Source organism: Channa argus, chromosome 12 (assembly GCF_033026475.1).
Source record: "Channa argus isolate prfri chromosome 12, Channa argus male v1.0, whole genome shotgun sequence".
Lineage (NCBI taxonomy): Eukaryota > Metazoa > Chordata > Actinopteri > Anabantiformes > Channidae > Channa > Channa argus.
Window position 1 is genome coordinate 18653731 of NC_090208.1, and position 26526 is coordinate 18680256.

Sequence of the window (26526 nt, forward strand, 5' to 3'; positions counted from 1 at the left end):
AAGGCCAGGAAGAGACAGTGGGTCTGTAACTTGAAATCATATACTGTTCACAATTGACTTTATGGTCGGAAAACAGCTTTTTTTCCTGAGTAACTACCTGTACCTGGAGTGGAGCGGAGCAAACTGAATCTAATCAGTGTTTCTCAGGACAATTACTGTACTGTACATGAAACGAATAAACACAGCTTAGAAAGGGTTATTTCTCTGGCAGCAGCTTGACATAATAATTCAATGAAAGCTAAGGCTAATGCATATAATGGGTTTTTCTCAAAGCCATCAAGTTAAAACAGATGTATTGATAAAGACATGACAATATTCAGGCATAGCATGTAGAAAAACACAACACGAGTAATGAAGGACTTACAATGTTATGTTATGCTAGAATTCCTGCAGCTGAATTGTATTAGTATTGTTCTATCATTTATGTAATGTTTCTTGCCACCTGATCAAGGTTCACGGCCCTTTTGTGTCAATAACTCCTGAGGGAAACATCTGACTCCTTAGCTGCTAAAAAGTACACTAGCTGTTAACTTTGTGCATATTGCTTTTCATTTTTAAAGGGGAGCCTGCTGTTGCTTAAAATGACACCAAACAATGTGCTGAAAGATGCAAAACATTCAGAGCTGAGGGAACCTGCAGCATAGTACAGTCATCATCTGTAGGCTCGTCAAGACAAGCGACTCCTTTCACATATGGCTGACCGTGCTCCACATCATAAGAGTCTGAAATTCATTAGTTCTTCAAAATTTAACACCGATATACAAATAACAGCTGCCAGGTTTGGAGTGTCAAAAGAAAATCATTCTGGAAACGCTCTAGTTGTGAATGATGGTGGACATGTTGACCAGGTTTGTTTAAACAGTGACTCTAACAATCTGTCAAGGAACATACAGTGTATATACAAATATACTGAATATGTGCAAGTTAGTACCACTAATGCTTATTATGAAATGCTGGCGAGAGTAAAACCGACTTTTTTAAACAACATAATATTTAATGCACAATAAGCTATAACCAATGAAAAAAAGTTCTAGAAAAATAAAACAAACAAACAAACCAAAACAAAAAAACAGACACAATTAGGACAGTGAAATAATTTACTGGGACAAACAATTTTACATTTACATAAATTAACTTTTGTGTCATGATTCTCTCTGTTTGAGTTATAGCCCTTCTGCAGAAGCTCAGAAACACTTACACACTCCCACAGGGCGGGACATTTTTTGCAAAACTGTCTTTTTAAATGTGTGAATTTTAAATGAGAATACGATTGCCTTATAGCCTATGCATAGTTCCCAGGCTGACAAAGCCTTTGTATGACACAAAAACAACTTATCAGGCTGTCATGAAGTCTTTCTGGAGTGTAAGCACGTCTGTGTTTAAGATCCTCTTCTCACACTTTTGTATCCCTCGCCCTGAGGCTACAGCAACCCTCACAAATGGAGGGAGCGAAGAGCCGGGGGGGAGTCGTCTGAGCATCCATCAGACCAGCTCTGAGTGCTCTGTTTGGGCTTGCTGTGACAGCCAGAGGGCAGGCACGGAGCTCCCCAATCATTTCTTTATCTTCCCTGATCTTTTTACTTTCCTCCTCATCTCCTCTGGTCAGTATCTGTAACAGAGGATTATCTGTTCCCATATCTCTTAGGTGGAAAAAAGCATGATAGCAAATGGAGAAGAGAGAATGAAAAGGAAGAAGGGGATTTTTGCTCCTTTGAATAACAGATTTTACCCTCTTTTTTTTAAAGGGCAACAGATGTCATTGTTATTTCACATCTGTCCTACACCGTTTGGGGTCAAACAAAAAATTTGGGCCAACAGTGTTATTAAGGATTAGTCTTGTTTCTGGGTGTTTTATCTTCCATTGATGCACTTTCAAAAAAGCCAAAAATGCTTCCAATATACAAAAACAATCCATTGTTCACTAGTTGACTGTGCAAAAGGAGCTCTCTGTACTGTTTTTGGCTTTCTCTGAGCAGCCATTAAAAGTTGAAGAGGTAAAGGTACGTTACGGTCGACTGTACAAGCTGGTGTCCCCCACCCCCCGTCCTTCAGGGGAGGGTGAAGTGATGAAGAAGAGGAATCATTGGGAAGTTCAGTTGAAGAGGATGGACTCAGGGTCTCTGTTGGCTATTTGAGCCAAGTGTTTTAGGATGTCTTTTTTAGTGATGATTCCCAGCAGTCTCCTAATGACAAAGAGAAAGAGAGAAGTCATTGAAAACCAGATTACTTCTTATCTTACTTTATTTGCTTCGTCATGGAAAGTAAAGGAAGTGATGGGAAGCAGAAACACACAAACCAGGACATATCATGCAGCTCAGTTTTATTTCAGTCCCAGAGGGAAACTAGCTTTCAGAAGGAGATCAGAGTAATGTGCAAACACAGAGTAAACAGATCAGCCCTGATCACCGCCTATTACAGTTTAGGCCTAAATGCCCCCAGTATCACTCTCAGGATAGTCAGGACTAGGAATACACAGAACACTGTGAATATATGAACAGTTCCACCGGCTCGGTCCTGGATCCTACACCAAATATCGGCTGTCTAAATCTCCCAGATCAAATAATGAAATGTTAACTACAATACACCAACTAAAATTATCGATAGTCTGGGAAAATACCTGTGTTGCCAGTGCTGAAATAACAATATAGTTTTGACACGAAGCCCACAGAGATAACACACAGCCTCAAGGTCTTTTCTCAGTATGTGTCAAACTAGCTGCATTTCCAGACAGTGAGTGGTTCGTCAGTTTCTTCCTTCTCACCCAAAGCCTGTCCTGGCCCTTTAAAGAGTTCTTCTTGGTCTTGTGTGACTTCAGCCATGTGTGCTACCAAAAGTATCCATAGGCAAGACGAGTGTAACACTAAACTTACTTATCACTTTTGTGGAGAAGCAGCTAAACGCATGGAGTAAACATGCACAACTCTGAAGAGCATTTCTGAGGGTGTTTGCTGGCTGTGGCTAACTGTCCTCTGATGAAGCACCATGGATACAACTTCATCACTGGGCTACACACACTTTAAAGCTTCAACGAGAAACTTAACACAACAGATTCAACCACCAGCATGAAGCAATGCTGGCTGTGTTAAATATTTATTTACTCACCAAACATACTACTCGTCACATTAGGTGGCTTGACATGTAGCTTCCTATTTATATGACTGACTGGAGTCAATCCCAAAAAGAGGACACTTAATGGATACACAAGTGACCTACAAACGATGGACCTTTATTTTCTAGCAATGGCATCACACCACGGGTGATGTTTCTTCTGTTTACGTCAGACTGGATTTGAATCTTTAGTTTAGTGAAATGCTCTGGCCCCTCTGTAACTGTGATGCCATAAGCAGGACACTAGGATCTACTACATATGTAATCAGCAGCGAAGCTAATAGCACATTTTTGATAAGAAGGTGACGGTCATTAGCAAATAATTTTTCTAGATCACCTTGTTGAATTAAAGAAAACCAAAAACAACTTTCTACCGTTCCCTGTCATCTCCTATCTTGGCAATGTGTCTGTGTCTGGCAGTTAACTTCATTTTTAGAATTCCCCTTTAGAAACTGAAATTCAAGGTGTTTCAGTACCTGAAACAAACCTGCTAAGCATAAAGCAACTTTTTAGTACAATGCACAATTGACAGAATTTCTGTGCAGTTATACATCGTTTCTTTTTGGGTCACTTTTATTGCTTTATAGAAGATTTGACTGGAGAACAATGACACGATATAAGGGAAGATAAAGACAAAGGCAACAAATTTCTTTGGTTGTATGGAAATTCGGGTTGTTGGTGTTCATGCCCAATGTTTTAACCCATGGGCCATTAAAGTGCTTCAGAATTTAGGTAAATTTAATTTAACCTATCATGTCTGAATTAGTGCAGCAAAGTAAGGTCTGACCATTTTCATTTGCCACATTTATCACTTTTTCACATCCCTTCTCATTCCTTCTCTGCAACAAGTTAATCATTGTAAACTAAATACTGAGTTTAAAACAGATTATCTGGAAATATCATGTTCATTCTGAAAAAGTGTAAATGTTTACCACACGTTACATTTGAAAAAAATCATTTCATAGAAACAACCATAATAAAACTAAAAATTACTCCTGTCTACATAGTTCTGTTTCCATGCTCATAATGTCTTAGCACTTCTCAAACAGCAGAACATGTGCTCTGCTCAGTTTACCTAACAATTTATCAACCATGCTCTTATCACACAGATCCCTTTGAAGTGTCAGAATTGACTGTGAAGATTTTTATGAGCTATACAAAATAGAAAAATAGCAGGAAATTACTTTGATGCCTAAAGTAAACTAACATTTCTGCCTTTGTTTTTCCCATGTTGCGTGGACTCAGAGGTCAGCTGCTATATCTGTAACATCTCCATCAGGTAAACATGTATGTTTTCCACTACAGAAACCTACAAATCCAAATCCAAATCCAGAATCCATTACATCGTATAGATGTGACAGGGGCTCTAAAATGTCCTCAGCAAGGTTCATGGTAATGGGGTCAGTGGCTTGGCAAACTGGACAAATACACCTTGAGAATATTTTGTACAATCCCATCCTGCCCTCCCTGCCCGTCCATTATAAGTCTCTGTCTTCCTCCCTAACTCCTGTGCCCCCCTCGCTTTTCCTCTGATGCATGAACCAACAGTGGAATGATCCAAAGGCTCTCCTACACATCTACACATTCAGCTGTCACTCCTTACATCTCTCTGTAAGCACAATTTCCTGAAGTTATCTCACTATAATTTCTAAAGGAGTGGGAGAGTACTCACTTTATGCATCCTCCCATCTATCAATCTGCCTTTCTTTTGTAGTCCTTAATGAAATGTGCAAGCACACCATACATCAAATGATGTTCTACCCTGACAAAAATACATGTTATTCTGAGAATCTACTCATACAGTGTATGTTTGTGTTTTCTCACCCATTATGTGTAACTAGACACTGCCGTAGCCCCAATTTCCTGAAAATATCCACAGTGATATCCATTGGTGTATGGTCAGTGACCGTAAAGGGGCTCAGGTCCATGATTCCTCTGAGGCGGAGGGGAGATGGGGCATCAGGAGGCTGGGAAGGAGCATGCTCAGAAAAGACTACCAGAGAGGCGCTGACAACACCCTCCTGACGTTTTCGGGCATTGTCTGAAAGGAGTGGTAGTTGACAGATTTAAAGGGAATTGGAATTTTTTTGCAAAACAGACACAAATGAAAACCTATAACCCAGTATTTCACAACACTGGTAATGTAATCAAAATTGCACTTATGCACTTTGAAACCTAAACTCATACAAGAAATGTAATATTGCTGTATTATTTTAAGCCTTTAGCAAATGTATTTCCCCCCACTATAGTGTTGTATACAAAGGCACAGTTCTGACCTATTGATATGAGTAAATCTCTTCTGAAGACAAATCCAACCAGCCTTGGGGACTCCTGTGAGACGACCACAGGGAAGCCACTGTAGTGTGTGCTCTCCACCAAGCTCTGGGGACAAATAAAATGGTATGTTATGTGCAATATAACCTCTACAAATCAGCCTTAACTTTGGAGAAAGACAGAATAGATTTAGATTTTGTCTCTCTTTAACTTTTAGAAGTTATAATAAATAATATGAGTAAATATGCTTTCAAAATTACACAAGTGTAGTTAAAAAATTACAGTAATTACAATTGTTATTGTGTCAGTTCACGTATAAACAATTTTTGCTTATAAACTGGCCTGTGGCATGACATGGTTTACAGTAAACGCAGGTAACATATTTTTACAGTGGTACTTCACAGATTGCTGTGTATTTTTAGGCTCATTCTGCTCCATGTTGCAGTTTGTGTGATAATCGGTTTCGGCTTGCATGTGTTTTTACCTCCACCTCTCCTACAGTCATGCCCTCCTGCGTGAGCACAGCCAGAGCAGGGTCGGACCTCCTTGGTCTCATTACATCCACAGCCAAGCTACTGTGCTCAAACTCTTCCTTTGGCTCCAGGAAGGGGTACCCATTCAGCCTGATGTGAGCCTGCAGAACACAAACACCAAACTTAAAGCAGAGCCAACGGAAACACACAGAAATCGTACCTAAACATCTTGAACAACTTCACAGATGCACATCTCACCTCATAGATTCCCTCTCTTCCGAAAGCATCTGCCACCCATTTGCTGGTCATGGTCGCAGCCATGAGGGGGACAATGTACTCTAAACCACCAGTCAGCTCAAACATAATGACTACCAGCGACACGGTCATACGAGTCACTCCACCTGGAGGGAGACAAATTGTGTTAAAAGGTTAAAGTAACCACAAAAAAGGCTGCTACAAGTTACAACAACTTTCTGATTCATCTGAACTAAAAAAAGACTTCAAGGATTTTGACAGTTCCTTATCATAATGTCTGAGAGCTACATTTTCACGTGGAAATACATGTTATGGCTTGATTTAATGACTGGATTTGAAAGAGTTTCACTGTAAGACCTGTACATAGTTTTTGAAGGGATGAAAAATCTGATCTCTTTTCTTGGAGATAATTATAGACACCATAAATTGTTTCATGATGACCACTTTTAAATAGTTTGTCAAATGCAAACTACCAAATTAACATGTTTTCTTTAACAAAACTCTTAGTTTTTTGTTAATTTATCTCAAGAGTTGCTCATCAAATGCCCAAACAACCACCAGATAAGCAATCTTTTGGCTACTTGAGCACCTTGTGAATCAAGAGCTTCATTATAGGGATTAGCTCAGTCTTCCAACACATGTCCTAATACGTGTCTCACCTAAACATGCAGCGGCTCCAACCATGGCGTAGAGCCCTGGGGTGATGCAATCCGCTCCTGGTGAGCACCACCCTTTAAAGATTAACCATTCATGGTTGTAGTAGGCCAGCTGCTCCATGCCAACACCAAGGAGTCTGCCAGCTATGGCCCCAACTGCCATGCTAGGGATGAAGAGACCAGATGGAACCTGGGTGGATGTACGGAAGGAGGGAAAACAAAACATGAGCAATACAATATATTTAATTAATTTGTTTTTGTGACACTGTAATTACTATTTCCACAGTTAATAAGAGATAAAATAAAATAAACTTTACCAGATTTTAATAGATAATTGAGTCCCAGCAAAATAAGATACAAAAACACTTTTCAAAATGTATTAATTGCAGGTAGACAAGAGGGATCTCTGCTGCACACTGAGCTGCAATAGGAGTACTACTGCACTATACTGTACATTTTCCTTAAAAATAAGAATAAAAATCTGATAAATAGTTTGAATGCGGTTTCTGCATGTGCCTGGTTAACTGTGTCACCCTAATGTCACACACAGCTATTTTTTAAATTACATTTTATTATACTACAAGAGAAGATTGTTAACATCATAGGCTACTTCTATTAAATTCAATGTCTCACTGACTACATGACACACTGAAATTATTGTATATACATGATGATTAATCCTAGTGCGGATCATACTGCAATGCTTAAATAGGACACAAAAAACAATAAAAGCAAATGCAGCGGTCTGTAGGTTAAATTATCTTAAATGACAGTAGGCTGAGTGTTCTCTTCTCAGTTTTTAGTGTGTCTGAACTTAATGACAAACACTTTTTCCGCCTCCTTTGTACAACTCCAGCTGGTGCTTCAAAATGGCCCTGTTGTGACTCAGTTTACAGCTTCTGCCTGAAAACAATCTTTTCCAGCAACATATAAACCCCAAAGCCCTTTTTACTAATAAGTTGATCCTGCAATGTGCCAGATGGTGGTGATTCATGTTGGTGTGACTCAGCTTATAAAAACACACAAAAGGGGCTCAGAGGTTAAATTACACTAAATTTGAACTGCAAAATTGGCAAAAAGCAGTGAATGAAAATTTAGTTTCAGACATATTAGAGACAGCTGCCCCACTGGGATTTTCACATGTTAGAGCTGTTAAAGCAAATTTGACGAGTTTCAAGCACAATTTACAAATCATGAATGTTTAATTAACATCAACTTATCTGTTCCTGAACCATTTCAGATCAATGGATAAAGCTTTTTTTTAATTTACTCTTTGACTACAACATGCAAGCTTTTTATTCCCCCATGCTTGTGTTTGTAGGCTGATGGGAGCTGTCAAAGTTACAGCATGTACAGGCAAATGGTCAATATCATGGTTTAAAGTTTTTATCGTGAGAAGGAATTTTCACTACATATGATATATGGCGCACCCCCCTAGGTATTTGTATGCCAGTTATATATAAATAGTTTATAGACAGCAGTACTTTGATAAGAAACAAGCATCACACAAAAAGCTTTTTAAAAGTTAAAAGATAATGATGATATTTTGAGATGACTCTACACATTTATGCTTGTAACAATGTCTTTAAAGAAGCGCATCTCTGTAAAACAACTTATTTTGTGTGTGCAGATGTGTCTCAACCAACCTTCATGCCAAAGGTAAAGATAGTGATCACCATCTTAAAGAGTAAAGCAAGGGCCAGCTGCCACAGGGCGGTGTAAAGGCCTTCTCCTGCTGGCCGGTCTGCTAAGCTGTTACCTACGCCTGTTTCTGATGTGTTGGTTGGCTGAAAAGTGTATGTATGGGAAGAATGACAAAGGAGAAAGATATGAAGAAGAGGGTAGAAAATGAATTTGCATTACTTGATAAGGAAAAAAACTGTACTTCCACTTCAAATCCGATTTTCTACAGTGCAAGTTCAAAACTGTGAGAACATAATTCTTAATCTGTCTCTAAAGAAACTAATGAATCTATTCCATTAAAACACATCCAAACTCAATCTCCTTGCACAAACCCACGCATAGTCAACAGCTGACCTGTTTGTAGCCACAGAGCTGAGACGAGTCGAGCAGCGAGCAGTCATTAAACAGTTCAGAAATCAGCTCAGAACCACTCATCCTTGTGTAACTGTTCGGATAGGCGAGCAGGGCGGTCAGCGCAGCAACTACCAGCACCTCGATAACAGGGTAGCGACCGAGGCAAGTGGTCTTACCTGGTAGAGAACAACACTCAGACAGTGAGTAATAAGAGTAATGAGGTTGAAGGTCAAAAATAAATGAATAAAAACTATTTCAGATTGTCTATGGCACAGAAACTCATGACTACCACTACTCACGTATCCTGCACCAGGCAATGTTGGCCTTGATGAACAGTGCCCCCCACAGGCCTCCAAATATTCCCAAAAGAATGAAGGGTGCCAACTCTACCAGGTGCCAAGGAGCATGAAACTCCACGTAAAACAGCACCAGTCGGCTGTTTCCAAATGGGTTGATGGAGCGCAGAGTGAAGGCTGCAACCAGAGCAGCAAAGAAAGACCGCCACAGAGTCTTTAGAGGGAAGTAATAACTCACCTGGAGAAGCAAGAGGACAAGGAAGGAAAATGTCACATCCTCACATTTAAAAGGCTAAAGATATTAAATTAAAAATGGAAGGAAATTGTTCTTTTATATATCAAAGTCCTCACAGTATCCTCATTCAAATACTCCCAAAGGTGTTTAACTAGAAATAAATTAAAAAGCCGCCAAGACACATATTTGTCGAGCTATTAAGGAAAACATTTTATATGGTTTATTGTGTCCTGGCTGGGTCCCCATGCTGTGCACTTTCCAGCACAGATCATGAAAAACAAGAACTGGAAAGCAATTAAAAACCCATTAGGGTTTTGTTTTTGAATCTGGTAGCAATAAAGCAATTGGCTCTTATGTGTTGCTCTAATAGAGAACGCAGAAATAAATCTGATTTCATTTGGTCGCTTTTACCTAAAGTTTATTTTATTTAATTGTAGTATATGTGCGATTTCATGTTGCATCAGATTGTCAGTTGATGTTTCAGTCTTAAGAAATGCAAAAAGGGGATTAAAAAGACTGAAAAGCAGGAAGAGTTTTTTGTTTTTTAGTAATGGCATTACACACCTCTTCCAGGCTAAACAGGACTCCTCCGATTGGAGCACCAAAAGCCACAGACACACCCACTGCCGCTGCAGCAGATAGCACCTAAATGCAAAACAGAGACACAAAACTTTCACTGGAACATTTCTGAGCTATAAGGAAAAACAATATAAATTTAAATAAGGATTTATTTCTCGGTACAACTTATTTGCATTTTATTGGTGTTTGCTTCACACGTGGTTTGAAATTATTGCACAATTTACTGTAGTGATAGAAACAGACGAGTTAAATTTACTTTTTTCCTTACACACGACCACCTGTAAAACGTTAGTGGTAGTTAAAATTAAAATGAAATGTAGACAAATCGAAAACTGTAAGCTGTGTAATAACACTGGCTTTCGCACAGCAACGTACTTTCAGGCAGAATAGCAGGATGGCAAGGTGATCTACATAGCTTTAAGACTCTATTTTGTTATTGTATATACCTATATGATCCACACTTTGACAGTGAATCCTAGACTAGCTAGATCACCTCACCTACACTACCTCGGAGCTTACCTCTCGCCGCTTTGCCTCATTCTTGCGATATTTGGTGAAGAGGTGACACAGTATATTAGCGCAGCAGCAGGCTACATGGACCAGAGGGCCTTCCTTTCCTAAACTGAGCCCAGAGGAGACAGCTAAAACCAGGGTGATAGTCTTGATGATGAGGGTCCACTTCCCCAAGTAGCCTCGGATGATGAACCCACTAAGGATTGTTTTAATCTGCAAGAGGCAAAAGGAACAATGCAAGTGTTTGCATGTATTAGTTGTTTGTGCAGAGTGATTCAGGATAGGTTTGTGTAGGTGTCTGTTTATACTAGGGAGTGATCCCTTTGAGACAAGCTTGTGTGCGTGTAAAGCCAAAAGACAGAGATAACATAAACATCGATGGAAAGGAAGGAGAGAAAATGGATTCTGTGTTCGGACTGTTTTTGTTTTATATAAGCGGTTGATTTCCTGTGCATAAGACTGCTGACCACTGTCTGACCTTCCAGTGATACGACCTTTACGCGAAAAGGATTCAAGTTCCATTAAATTTAGGAGGGTCCTCATTTGCCAGTAGGGAGAGATAAAACCTTTGTGTATACAGGAAATAGTTGTGTTTGTGTGCTTTGAATTGTATATATGAAACTGCTGAATTAGTTTGGATATATTTGTCTCCAAGTCAGGTTTTCCACTTGTATTTTCAGAAGGCAAGAAAATGTTCAGCTTTTCACAACATCAAAAACAGCTGAGAGTGAATGGTGTGAGGAAAAACATACATATTTTTATCAATAAAAAAGCTACAGAAAAAAATTCACATCAGAAAATATTGACAATTAAAGACAACAGAGTTGAACTGAGATTAAATGCTCAAACATTTATTTAAACACCAAAAAAATAAAAATAAATAATTATTCTAATAATAAAATTTCAAACAGTTTATTCCTGCAGTTATGCCTGTGACAAAATAGAACCCAGAAAAATGATTTTATGAAATTATAACTTAATTATATAATAAATCATAATAAATCTTTTTCTAATCACGAAATCTTTTCTTACCTCTGGTATTCCTGAGCCACATGCATATGGAGCGAAGGCCCTGACCAGTGTGACAGCCAGGAAAGAGAAGAGCAGAGCCCAGAAGATGTACATCATATAATTGACTATGTAGGGAAATGCACCCTACAGAGGATAAAAAAGATACACACATTAGGTAGATGAATACAATCTTGTTATCGATTTTAAATCAAACAGAAGAAAACAAAGTTTGTCTAATTTACTGTATTAAGCATCCCCATTGTTTTGTGCCATGACAGTGTACAACCAGCAGATGGAGCCAAAGAGCTATTATAGACATTGGAGATGGCAGTAATGGTATTAATGTGTGTGTGATATTCATTATCATCCTCATGTATAGAGCACACTAGGAAGGTTTGCAGTGTAGTGAGACCCAGTCAATCAGGCAGCGGCTCATAGCCCTGGATTACTGTGGCAATTTACATTTCCTACTTAACTCCCACATTTAGAACCAAAAAGTTTGTAGAAACTAGTCAGACTTCCACGCTCGATCTATCCTCTTACCTCTGATGTCCCTGTTATCAGCTCAGCCCAACTCTTCCACTGTGGACACTGGTCTCTTTCCTGAAATGTCGTTTCGTTGGACGTCCAGCAACAGTGCTCATGGTTGAACCAGAAACCTTTGAGACACAGTCCACCCTTCATGTCCGTTAGCCAGTGGGCAGCAATGTCGATGCCACCAGCAAGAGCACCTGGAGGACAGAGAAATTAGAGAGAAGTTTAAAGAGAAACATTATTGTTGGTTAGGTTTTACTCTAACCACAGAAAAACTGATTCTCTGGTCAAAGGTGTGTTCAGGTGTACAAGCGCAAACTTTCATCAACAAATGTCAGCTACATATTTGCGTTTTTAACTTTAATTTGTTTCACACCTGGAAATAAATGTATTATAGTAAATAATAATCTTCCTTAAACATTTTTTACCATGTTTATTTCTATTGTCATTCATTTGGGCTATTTTCTTGTTTTACACCTGCTATCTGTTACCACATGGGAATAAACCTTCCCTGATGCAAGAAACAAGAGAAAAGGCAGGTAAAAAAAGTACATGCATATTTTATTTATGAACCAGTTTCAACTGGAAACATCGCGATGTGTACTGTATACCTGTGTTTACTACCATGAGACATGAATTTGGAGATAAAAGGGTGCCAATTTAAAGTACCTTGTGTCTGACTGTTACATGACAGCCAGAATAAAAAGCAGAATGGTAATGAGTTTAAATGGTTTAATTATATTGTTTTGTGCCATTGTACTGTATCAGAGTAATTCTGTCACCAGACGCTAGTGCACTCGCTAGTGTACATATAGTTTGGGCTTTATTTGAAGTTTTTATTTATGTTTGGGTTGAAACCGGTCACTAAAATACAAATGAGATGAGGGGGATTTAGTTAGTGATGTTTATAGGATTCAAAATAAAATACCTTCTCAACAGCAGAATGTTTTGCCAGAAACAATGCTCTGTTTTGCCTGACTGTACAAGAGCTTTTACAGTGGAACATTAAAAAAAAAAAAAAACAGTCTAGTCTGGGAGTCTGTGTCCTACCTGACATGAGTCCCACCAGCAGCATGAGCAGCCATCCAGAGAAAGCATCAACGACACTGTGCAGCAGAGCCACAGTTGACTGTCTGCTCTTATTGGTGATCTGGATGGACAGAGACGAATGTGATTAGAAAATTATTATCATCGATATTAAAGTTTTTATATCATATTTTATTATTTTACATTATTTATGGTTTCAGTGATACTAGTGATAATAGTGCTGTTTGAGTGCTGAAAGACAAGGCACAATAGTAGTTCTTAAGTAGGAAACTTGAGTTGTAGTTTATAGCACATTATACGAACTTTTTTCCACAAATTCTCAATATGTTTTACTGCGTCTTACAATAGCTACTGTAACACTTATATTTTCAAACCCAATTAGGTGTTATCTCAGCTAAAGGGATGTGGAGGCAGATGACAAAAACATCCACTACTTTATCAGCGAACTAGAAAAGCAATGCTCAATTATCCAGTGTCAATAAATGTATTGCTGCAACAAGGTCATACACTCTTCTCCGTACCTCTCTGTGTCTGTCCCGGTCCTTGCTCTTCTCTCTGACCCAGTCGATGGTGTTAAAGTCTTCGTAGGTGCCCACCCCAGGCACTAGGTCCTCCAGTGGGTCCACAAGTTTACTGGGGCTGTTACCATTCATACCAGCAACTCTGCTGCTGCTGTACTCCTCATAACCTCCTGAGAGTGAGTGAGCGAGTGAGTGAGAGAGAAAGGAAGAGTTAAAAATTTAAACATCGCCAAACACAAACAACAGACTCCTTCTCATTACCACATTGTTCTTCCCATGTTATTTTATGCATTTTTTTTCTTCCCAGTTCATTTCAGTTATTCAAATTCTATTAATAAAATTTGTTTAAGTTTGATGTAAATTGTGCTTATCATGTTATCAGAACTCACAATGGCAGAACAACTATAAAACTATTTAAACATACAACCCCAATTCCAAAAAGGTTGGGACGATGTTCAAAAGGTATATAAAAACAGAAAAAAATACACTGATCAGCAAATCTCATCAACCCATATTTTATTCACAATAGAAAATAAAAATATATATCAGATAGTGAAAGACATTTTACACTTTCATGGAAAATATTAGCTCATTTTGAATTTGATGGCAGCCACACATCTAAAAAAAGTTGGAATAGGGAGAGCAAAAGGCTAGAAAGGTAATTGCCACAAACACAAATGGAGGAGCATCTGACAACTAATTAGGTTAACTGGCAACAGTTCAGTAACATGAATGGCTATAAAAGAAGCTTTTGAAGAGGCAGAGCCTCTGGAATGTAAAGATGGGCAGAAATACACCAATCTGCGACAAACTTTGTGATATTATATATTGTAGATGGTGGGATCTTCACAATTTTACAGCACTGCATTAAAAACAGGTATGATTCTCTAGTGGACATCACTGCATGGGCTCAGGAACACTTCCAGAAATCACAGTCTGTGAACAAAATTCACTTTGCAATTCATACATGTAAGTTAAAGCTGTATCATGCAAAGAAGAAGCCATATGTGAAATCGATTTAGAAACGCCACTGTGTTCTCTGAGCTAAAGCTCATTTAAAATGGTCTGAGGCAAAAAGAAAAACTGTTGAAATTCATGTTGAAAACCATGGATGTCGGAGGAGAGGGACCATCCAGCTTGTTTTCTTCAGACAGTTCAAAAGCCTGCATCTCTGATGGTATGGGGGTCCATTAGTGCCAATGATTTGGGCAGCTTACACATCTGGAAAGGCTCCATCAATGCTGTAAAGTACATAGAGGTTTTAGAGCAACATATGCTCCCATCCAGACAACGTCTCTTTCAGGGAAGGTCTTGCATATTTCACCAAGACAATGCTAAACCACATACTGCATCCATCACAACAGCAAGGCTTCACAGAAGAAGAGTCCGGGTGCTGAACTGACCTGCCTGCAGTCCAGAACTTCCACCAATTGAAAACAATTAGTGCATTATAAAATGAAAAATATGGCAACAGAGGGCCAGGACTGTTGAGCAGCTAAAATCCTGCATCAGACAAGAATGGGACAACACTCCTCTCCAGCAACTGGTCTCCTCACTTCCCAGATGTTTACAGACAGTTGTTAAAAGAAGAGGGGCTGCTTCTTGGTAAACATCGCCCTGTTGCAACCTTTTTGAGATGGGTTCCTGCCATCAAATTTAGAATGAGCTAACATCTGATATGTTGTTCATGTTATAGTGTGAATAAAATATGGGTTGATGACATTTGCATAGCATTTGCATAGCATCTGTTTTTATTTATGTTTTACACATCATCCCAACTTTATTGGAATTGGAATTATATTTTAACAGCAATTGTAGATAAGCTTAAATCTAGTCAGATATCTGAGATGTGGCCAGAGGCAAATTTATGCTTGAACTGACTTTTGCTTCACAAAACCATCAGCATAAAGCCCCCTAACAAGATAGAGTACAATACCCCACGACTACTGAGAGACATTTTAGATGTTGGTCGGAAAAGAAGAGTTGTTCAAATAAATAGGATTTTTACATTGGGGGCACATCAGCAAATTAAAAGGCAATCTGTTAATTAGATTCTTCTTGTACTTTATAGGTGGAATCCTTTGTCAGAACTTAGGGAAAGGTCTTTATAAATGTCTTTTTTGTTCATGTTTTAAAGTTAGAAAAATGTATTTTACAAGAGGGGATGCTGTTGTCCAAGAATGAATGTCAGCAGTCTTCCCCAATAAGTATGTTCTCTCTCTCACACACACACATACACACACACACATAAACACACACACACAAACAGGCCTTTAGAAAAGTGCTAGAGCAGCACCAAACTCATTTATTGCTGACTGCTGATATTGTGCAAAGAAAGTGGAAAGAGCAGCACACAAAAGAGCAATGTGTTTTCATCTGATTATAACTGGAAGAGGCAATATAAATGCAAATAACAGTGGGGCTTGGTAGGGATGGATTTACATGCAAATCCACTGTATGCCATGTTTTCTACAGTAGTGATGACTTGAACAATGCTTCGTATTTCAAAGAGATTATTATTAGTTACAGGAGTCCCAGAGTAAAAAGTTGGTTAAGGAGACCTTAAAGGGCAACTTCACCAAGTTTTAACTAGGCCCCTATGGCTTTAGTTTAGGGTGTAAATATACAATAATGTTTTTAAATGTCTCTCTGACTTCCCAATTTAAAATATTTCTCTTCTTCTGGATGAAAAATACCTCCAGACGACATCACCCGAAGGAGATTTACATCATTAAGAGTTCAGATAACATCATCTGGGGGAGCTCTGGAAAAGCAGGTTGACCACAATCACAACCTCCATAGAGTGAGAAACGAGATGACATAATCTGAACTGAAGGTTGCTCCAAGTGATGTCATCTGGAGGAATTTCTCAACCAGAAGAAGAGAGATATTTTAATTTAAGGAAGTCAGGGAAAGGTTTAGAAGCATTATTGTAAGTTTACACCTCAAACCAAAGCCACAAAAATTGGTGAAATTGCCCTTTAAAGAACCTTAGTGTAGATCCATGATGTGACATTAGATTTCAGAACCAGAAATAAAATGGCTGTTCTAATTCAGCATTCCATTCATATTACTTTCTATTTTAAAAATGCTGAAATCATTAAAGCAGGACACTCAAAAAGGTGCAACAAGCTACACCTTCAAGCTGAGCTACACACCTGAGCTGACTAGTTGGACTTGTTTTAAACATCAATTAGCTCAGATAATGTCCTGGGTGAGTTCATAAAATGTGCTTCCTTTGTCTCTATCACTAAAATAACAATGGATAAAAAAAGCCTGTACAAACATAGAACCAGCTATTTTTACCTTTTTTAAAAGGTGCAGTATTAGAAATGTGTCTGTTACTGGGAATCAATGTGTAAATTTAGTTCTTTAGATTGGTGCTTCACAGATAACTTACTAAATATAAAAAAATAGCTGTGGTTATATAGACAAAATGTTTTCATTCAGATTAATAGAATTCTGTTTAGAGATTTTAACTAAACGTTTTACATGTGTGTGTTTACATGCTCGAAGCATTTAATCAGAATATAACTTTTTTTGACATGGTGGTTTCACCTGCTGTGAAGCATATAGTCTGCTGGACACCTAATAGGATATAAAGTTCTTTTAAGCTTTGGAGATTTATTCAGTAGAAGAAGAAAAGGATGGAGCCCCATTGTGTCATGGGAACAATATTTAGTTTCTGCTTTTCTTTTAGCAATTGCAGAAGCAAACAGGGGGACCGTGGATTGTAATAGGGACCTTTACAGTTTGTCAAGACTGAAAAGGAAACTTCCTATGTCACCTAATGTTACAACTATGTCAACAATATTTTAAGTCAAAGAAAAGTGAAAGTGTGTTTACATGGCTACTATTCACACTCACAGCTTAATTTAGAGTCACCAATTAACCTAACATGGATGTATTTGAACTGAGAGGAAACAGGAATACCCAGAACAAAACCCACACAAGCACAGGGAGAATATGAAAATGTCACAAAGAAAAGCTGCATGCGCGCTGCCCATGACACCTATTTCCTGCATATCTTTATTCATGCCCAGAATCATCCTATTACAGCCTCTGATTACAACCTGTGCTTTGCTCACAGACACACTGACAGCATTTGATGTGACTCAGGGTAACAAAATATGTTCTTTGCTAGGTCATTTAGTTTTTACATAACAAACCTCACTGTCTACAAGGTTACACATCAGATGACTGATTAAAACTCCTGTATAACAGGATCCAAGTCTTAACAGGAGAAGCGGAAGGAGGAGTGCTGTAACATCATCCACACTTTGTTAGCACTTTTAACAAACAGTGACATGATTAAAAAAAAAAAAGGGGGAATAGTTAGGATGCATGGAACGTGGAATTCTATGTGTAATGTTTTATAAAGAACAGCTTGGAGGTGCTTTTGTAGATGTTGACTTTTTCATTATCTTAAGCCAGAAGTGTTTATTATTTATTGGCTTTCCAGCCGCTGAGACTGGGAAAAGTTTCTACATCATTCAGTGTTGCTGACTTTTCAGACCCTTTAAAATGATGTACTATGGCTCAACTGTTTTATCATTTATTAATTAAAAACGGAAAACTTCTGATGCAAGGTACAAAGTTATGTAGCTAATACACAAAGGAAAACATATGCATCTTAAATAAACAAATGCACACTGCCTTAAATGTGACTTGAGTTGCTTTATTATACACAGACACACACACACACACACAAATCACACAAATCAACAAATATCTGCAGCAACAGTACAGAAAAACGGACCACATCTCATTTCCTGGTGTGCTGTAAATTGTTTTAATGATTAAACTGTGTTAAAGTTACGTATCAGCAAAAACAATATAAAGCCATAAAATGTCTTTCACTTAACACACTTTAAATGCAGAGAGAGGAAAAATACAGGTAGCTACAATGAAGGTGTTCAAAAAACATAAAACTTGTTACTCCAGCATGACCTGTGTCAGCAGTCCAACAAGTGACTATGCATCTAAAACTCGCTTTCATTGGCTTCTTTTATAACCACATGAAAGCAGTAGAGTAAAGTGCAAACTTGATAGGGAAAAAACTAAAACAACACTCAACTTACCGTTTTCAACCAGTTCCTCCTCATCCAACTGCTTACTCCAAAACTCCCAGACCATCTTTCATTCCTAGCCACAAAACACCCCACACTCACACTATGTATCCAGATTCAGTGATAAAGCTCAAACTGGAAATCTCTCCTTCCTCAGAGTTTCTCTAGGAAGTGGAATTCCACAGGCACTCTCTCATTGGCCGCAAAGCTCTGGAGGTGATTAATGATTGGCTTATCGGTCTGGAAAGTAGAGGATGATTAGCTGAGCTGTTTGGTACTGTTTTCAATAAACTGTGGGTGTTTGTGAGCGCTCTCTCCTACTGGCTGAGGTAGGTCACTGCTTAAACCAAGGTCATGTGTCTCCAAACCGCTCTGACTTTGTTAATCTTCTGGGACCCTTGTAGTTGTCAGTTGGAGCGGCTGTGTGATACACAGCACTCTGTGTTAGTTTACTTTTAACCGAGTCCACTCTGGAAGTAGAATCCTTTTACATATCAAATGCTAACAAACTTCGTGTTTTGTTTAGGGTTGAATATGCAGAACAAGGGGAAGAAAATGTATGTTTTTAAGAAAAAGCAACACAAAATTAAAAGATTTAGGCACTTAAAACTTAGTTCACAAAATAAATGACTGAATAGTTTAAGTCCTTATTTAATGACACAAAAACCTAAGGTGTTAACATTCTGGGACCACAGATACTGAATGATGAATGTACCGTTTTGAACAAAGACTGAAACAACATCTGTGATACTAACCCTGCTGCTACCTTGCTTCCTCTCACACAAAAGCTCTTAGACGTCTATGAGATATGTATCCTGCAATGTATATTTAAAGTAGATAGAGATTGACCACAGTCTAGATTCTTTTGTCAGTGTTGACTCCCTACACTGAAAGGCTGGGACAGCAATGTGCCAATTATTCTGCCCCTTCCTTTCAAAATGAAGGAAAGATTTACTTGCAAAAATGTCAAATGTCTTACTTAAGTGCCTATAGAAGGAAAACAGCTTTTAAGAAACAAAAGTCTGTGTAGCATTAATGATATTTTCATGTAGGTGTTTCAGCTGATGGCTTTGGATGTACCAAATATAGCAGTAAGTAGAAGTTGTATGTTGGTGCTAACCAGTCGCAGACAAGGCATTCTTAGAGCCTTGTCTTTAGTTTCCTGTATCTCCTTAAATAATCATACATAAAATGTCTGCACACTGCCTAGGTCAAGGAGCTGAAGAATATCCCAGCATGCACAGACACAAAGTTACCAGTCTATGACAGGGTTCATAGACCATGCATGCATACCAAAAGGCAATTCTTAGTCTAAAAAGACTTGATATAGGTGATGCCATTTATATACATTAGGCTATTCCCAAAACTAAGACCAGAGATGGCAAGTTGAAAATCTCTGAAGTCAGGCTTTTAGAAACAAGTTTGAAAAAACTGGGAGCTGAACATATTGCAACTACAGACTGCAACATGGTGGTGCTGTACAGGCTGTAGCTCATGTAAAGCCAAACACGCACACACACACACACACAGAAGAATCCTGTCCAAGGCTTCAAATGCCAAAAGCAAAACCATATAAATGTGCACTGTGTAAACTGATCTAATATTCACACTTCTCAGAAAATAGGTCAGCAACACATTCCCTGCAGTGACACTGCTTGTTTCCAGCAAGAAATATCATGCCAAGCTCAGCACATGTTCATGTGTTTGTCCTAAGAGGACAGAGGAATCTATAATCTTACATTTACACAGTTTGGTATCTAATGTGGAAAGACGTGGACACATATGCAGAAAAAAAAAAGACACACACACACACACACACACACACACACACACACACACACACACACACACACACACACACACACACACACACACACACACACACACACACACACACACACACACACACACACACACACACACACACACACACACACACACACACACAGTGAGGGGCTGAACCTTGAACTCCTGACGTCTGGTCGCCATGTGAAATGTCACGTCATGTGACCCCTGTGATACCTGCCAACTAAGAGCAGGCAACTCTGGAACAAGTTAATTTGGTGAACTGCTATTACTTTGTCAAGCTAAAGTTTATAAATTGTATTTACTGGATCAGAGGAAATTGAATAAAGAAGGAAAGTGGATCTCTGCAGTAAATTTGATTATATTTCATGCCCACAAGATAAAGTTTCCCACGTGTGGAAAGAACTTTGTAAGGAAATGATGCAACTGTACAGCTAGAAAACTACTGACAGCAGCATTACAAAAACCTGGCTTGGATGTCACAGGCAGGAAATGACTAGGTAATTTTTATCTTGATGTTAGGTTGGACTAAAGCATAACAGCCTGAATAAATGCCAAATCATTTTTTTAACAATATACTCTTACTAAGGTGCTAAGGCATCTTGGTAATGTACAACCTATAGTATGTACTTTAAAGTACCAACTGGAATATGTGTGTGCTGCAGTAACTGCTTTGTCTGTGCTATAGAGCTTAGCAGTGAGCCACTTTTATACTGGGTGACATTTTCTTCAGTACAAAAACTATAGGCACTTTATTTAGAAACACCTCCGCAGACTAATGATGCCAGAGTTCTTGTAAGCCAGAGGGCAGTGAGCAATGCTGTCAAATTAGGTTTGTAGAGTAAACTGTTACTGTTTTTACTCATGAAAGGGACACATTTGTTTGTTTAGATCTTTGGATTTGCTGACTAACAAAAATGCATACTTATTTTAAATGTTACCAAGCTGTTTATGATGACATTTTACCATAGTGTGACTATAATAAAGATTACACAGAGTGAGACCACACCTTACAGTTGAGACATTGGAGGAGCATCTTACCAGGGATTTTCTATTCCTATGAGTTATCAGCTTATGATGTTCATGCCAGTCAAAAGCTCATAACCATAACGTAAGATTAAAAGGATCTTCTCAGTGGTAATGATGACTGTGATTCATTGAGTGTTTTAGTCACACCTGTAAAAAGGTAAGACGAGCTGTCTACGACCACATGACAGCTGTATTTGCCTGGGTTGAGTCTTTTTCATTAAGATTTGTAACAATGTATAAAATTGATTATTTTGCATCTGGCCCTCAACTAAACCAGTGGAACATGGTGGAGTTTACCGTGGTTGTACAGGCAGCTTGTAGCTGAATTAACGTGAAGAAGAGTATTACAGTAAAAGGAAAAAGATATAGGAACTCAGCACGTCCATTCTTCTCTGCATGAAACAAAATAGGAGTTTGTACTCTTACAATGGCAAAGCCATGACTGATTTACAGCTGCCATGTAATTCACGGCTGTTAAATTACCCTGGATGACCTTTGTCCAAGCTATTTTCTGCAGAAACCCATGGTTCACAATTTTAAATAGAAACACAGCTAAAACAGGTTCTCTTAAAACATTCGTGGCATCAAAAATGGCTGCCCTTGTTTTTATTTATTTGTTCATTCACTGATGTCTTTAAAAAAAAGCTCCACACAGTCAGACAAATTGTACCCAAAGCAGTGACTCATTCCCTGTCAATCATTATATCCAGTTGTTTACCCCCAGTTAAAGTGCTGACAACTTTAAAGAGAAAGTCCACTACCTGCAATAGCAGAACTGAGAGGTTGTAATGTCAATATAATAAGCAATAAAAATACCACTGGCAACAGTAACGGCCTTTATTTGTTCAGCAGTAAAATGGGATTTAAACAAATCAGAAACCCAGCAATAAAAAGAACAATGTAAGCAAACAAAGAAGCACAGCAGCACCTCATAAACTACAAAACCAACAAAAGGCCAATTAATTATAACATGAAAGCAATTTTACTGCATTTCGCAAAGCACAAGTTGGGTCAACTTTGAATAAAATTGTTTTCTTGATGTGGTTTTTGGAAGAGCTTTTCCTGCACCTTCTCCGGGTTGGAGGAGGTCCAATTTTATTTTCAAGCAACCTTTTACAGGTACAGGTTTATGATTTCCTTAGTACTTCAGCAGTAGTTAAAAGCTGTACAATGATGAAGATGGGGTTCTTGATATTACGTGCTTTTGCTGCTTGATTCAAGATCTAGGCTGCAGCTCTCTGCCCAGATCTCCCGCTGCTTTCTCTTGTCAATACAATTAAACTACAATGACAGTGGTCTTTGGTTAAAGACTGAGTTAAAAAGAATTCTGAAACTGATGGGAAATGTTAACATGGAAAATGACATTTGTGCTCACCATTCAGTTCTTCGAAACAAAAGTAGTCAGACAAGTGGAGCAAGGGGGAACATGCTCACTTTATTCAGAAAGCAAAGGATGTTGTGGGAAATGTGGCTCTTTTTTTTTTGTTGTTTGTTTTATAAACACAAATTTCTCAGATGGAAAAATTACAAGGAATGACAGAGATAATTGCTTTCCATTCATCTGATCCTTAAAACATACCTGGAGTGATTGTTATGATGTTTCAATTACATGAAATGTGATTTATGTTGGGGACATAAACAACTCCCTGCTTCATAATGCAAACACTGCAACACAGGCCTTTAGAGGATGACTGCACTGCTCACTAGCAATTAGGATAAGCCACTACATGGACTAGCCCCATTTCTCCTCTCTAAACACTAATGAGTCCCTGGGCAACATGTTACATAAGACAGAATGGTTAAGGCTGCCCTAACAAAAGCTTTTAAAAACACATGTTTGGCAATATGTTGAAATGCACACTAATAAGCAGTTAGGAAACACAGCAACATTCACCCCAAGAAGCCTAAACAGTCCAATGGCTGATTCTACCTTTTATATGTTTGCATGAACCATCTTCTGCCACCAGCTATAAAACCAAAGTATTTTTTTTAATCAACCCTAAATTTAAAGATGAGGTCTGCAGGTAGTTGGAGAAATTAAGCAGCTGTCACAACCAAAAACCTGCTGATTTCCCTGGAGACTGACACACAATTACACAGTCAGCCTGGGCCCACAAGGGAAGGCAATACTTTCTGATGAAAAACATTCAACTAGAATTCTGCTTATTCTCATATTCTTCACTCTTTCACAATCCACTATGTGATTTCAAAAATATGTGGCTGACAGCTTAAAAACAAGGCTGTGTTGCTTCACTCTAAAATGCTGACACTGTGAACATTTGTGTTTCAACCCAACAGCAGCAACAACATCCACTCATGTCCACAAATTCTCATCTTCACACTTCCTTCCTGTTGGCACTGACTCTCTCTTTTTCAACAATTACGGAGGCAAAGGTGTCTGTGCTTTTGCGGTGACATCAGCAGTAACTAGGTAGATTATAACACCAGCTGATTAGAAATCACTGTTGCTCATTGTTTAAACACACTCACTGACATTGACATAAATTAGCAGTGATATTGTTTTATTGTATCTTATCTATTTATCAACATAAAAATTACATCATCACTACCTGGGCAACATCTAAAACTACATTTTCTATTGCACTTTAAATGACTTGTAAGATGGATAGTTAAGGGAAAGCACTACATTATTTACATAGTTACATTATTTAGTTACATATTTATAAAAAAAGCACGGATACTGGCAATAACAGAAGCAGCTTTTCCATGTAATAAACTATTAGTCTGTTTGTGTATAAAGCATTGATTTGAAAATATCAGCCATTATCTGCTGGTTAGAATCCACACCCAATCATTGAAAAAAAATTAAAATATTTGACCACGTTTTTTTGTTGTGTGTGTTTAAGAGACAAAATCACTTTCAAGGGACCTAAAGTAGTTACTAATCAATACCTGTGACTCAGCAATAATCTCTGCCAGGCACTGCGGCTTTATAAAGCAAGACCAAAAGCCTCTCTACTCAATCCGAAAATGCAAATTACCCACTATTTTTATCGTCTTCTTCACAGAAGGTTTCTGTTGGATCTCTGCTCTAATAAAATAACTACCAGGGGCGCTATTACCTGGTCCTGAGGAGCTTTTTGTATGTTCAATACAGTGATGACATCATTAGTAACTGGGTAGCCACTGTAGAAACAGTGAACAAATGTCACAGTAGAGGAACCAACTATTTCCAAACCGGTGTCTCACTTTAATTGTTGCTTTAATATTCTGAGCTGAAGTTGCACCAAACTAGAGTAAATGAGGTTAACACAGTTTCTGAGTGAGAGACAGCATGCTGATTATTCTGAAGTGTGACAAAAAGCATGTGACACACACAGACACACATACACACACAGAGTACCATGTAGATATATCTTATCAGCATACAACTACTCCAAGGACCCTTAACTGACACACCGCTGAACTATTGAAATGAGCTTGTCACATTATGTCACAACTTTGCTTTGGTCAGTTATGCAAAGGGGTTCTATAAAAAAAAAACCCACTAAGGATTTCTCTTCCCAAAGTACACTGTGCCATAAGTATTTTAGAACCATACAATACTTTAATAAATCGCTATAGCTTCCAGCAACATGGGACCAATTCAACAAGTTGGCCATTACTCTGTGTATTACCTATCTACGGTCACATAATATAAACTAATTGGAAATAAAAGACAGACAAATAACAATGTAAGATAAGATAGATGATTTTTTAGATTATAGGTGAATGAACTGTTTTGTGGAGGGTGTTGTGGAAAACTTTGTATATGTCCCCATGCTTGTTCTTCAATATTTGGGATGGGACAGGAATATTTCTTATTTGTGCCTATACCTGACATCGGTATTAAGTAAATCCTTTACTGCTGCCATAGTTAAACCTTGTTATTAAAAAACATCGATGTAGATACCTGTGCTGAGAGGAGGCACGTCGTCTGTGGAGGTAAAGTCCAGTGTGGCTCCCGCGATGTCCACCATCTCGTCATCATCATCGTCACTTGGAGGGCGATGAAAACTGTCAAAGCTCCCGGGGCAGTAGCCGGGGTTTTCCATCCTTTCAAATCCTGATCACAACACAGCAAAAAAAGGGGGCAATTATAGAACAGCAACAGCCTCTTTAATTTGACCACTACAGCTGCAGGATGTGCAACGTTGCCATTTTCCTGGTTAACTACCTCTTTCATCGTCGGCGGCATATTTTGTCCTGAAGTGAAACATTGTCACTTAAACACAGCGAAGCCAGACTAAAAAATGGCCAGCCTGTTTGTCAACCCCAGCTGGACGTGATAAAGGAAATTCTGGGAAGTCTTGTGGGCTCTTGAGAAACGTCAGCCTGGGACACCCACAGACAGCCCGAGCCCCCCTTTCATCACCATGCGTTAGACAGCAATGACAGCACCCAACCATCTCGACTTACTGGGAAGTTTGTGCAACCATTTCCGCTCGTGTTTGCACTTCTTTTTCCCCCCCCTTTACCACCATGGTTACAACTGAAAACTTGCACAGCAAAACACCTGAGAGTAGAAAACACACTGCAGACAACGAAAAGCAGATTACTAGCCTAGCTAAATGGTTTCGTCAACCATTATTGTTACTCTTGTGACGAAGACCAGCCCATTAAACCAATAGCTAACTACAACCGGTGAGCTAACTTAGTAAACACTGCTACCCCCAAATATTAACTCATAGTTTTACAGAGAAAAGGAGTAAACTCTAACTTTACCTGGGAGACGAAGGAGCCGATTAGCTCAGTGAAGAAGTCTTGTGACTCGGATTTGCCCCGTCGCCCTCCACTACTACTGTGGGCTGCTTAAGTGAACACTGGCCAATGTAAACTTAACGATCACAGAAAATCCTGCGTCATTCTTCGTAAAAACAGAGAAACTGTTTTAAAACACGGGAGTTGTGTAAAAGGAGGCCAGAAATACTCAGTAATCTTGTTTGGCTGTCCACAATAATGAAATAAAGCTATATTGTTGACAGTTCGTGCTGTTTTTTTTCCCACCACTTCTACTGCAAACTCAAAGTTAGCATCAACATTAATATAACAAATTAGCCTACGACTTCCGTTTAAGACAATA

The 26526-nt window shown here is 38.6% G+C and overlaps 1 protein-coding gene across 3 annotated transcripts; it reads right to left on the minus strand.

The window, feature by feature from the left end:
- Positions 1-1083: 1083 nt before the first annotated feature.
- On the minus strand, positions 1084-26472 carry clcn5b (chloride channel, voltage-sensitive 5b). Of its 3 annotated transcripts, none has more exons than XM_067523663.1 (17): positions 26169-26472; positions 25357-25509; positions 13540-13709; positions 13022-13121; positions 11981-12168; positions 11459-11581; positions 10433-10639; positions 9899-9979; positions 9103-9337; positions 8804-8979; positions 8413-8553; positions 6770-6956; positions 6114-6256; positions 5867-6016; positions 5385-5490; positions 4933-5149; positions 1084-2183 (listed from the first exon to the last, which is right to left on the minus strand). In XM_067523663.1, the coding sequence occupies exons 2-17, from the start codon at positions 25496-25498 to the stop codon at positions 2093-2095; spliced, it is 2457 nt and encodes an 818-aa protein (XP_067379764.1). In that variant the 5' UTR covers positions 25499-25509; positions 26169-26472; the 3' UTR covers positions 1084-2092. The 3 variants fall into 3 exon arrangements, with proteins under 3 accessions (XP_067379764.1, XP_067379763.1, XP_067379765.1); XM_067523662.1 differs by lacking the exon at positions 26169-26472 and adding an exon at positions 25621-25932; XM_067523664.1 differs by lacking the exons at positions 25357-25509; positions 26169-26472 and adding an exon at positions 18621-18779.
- Positions 26473-26526: the final 54 nt, after the last annotated feature.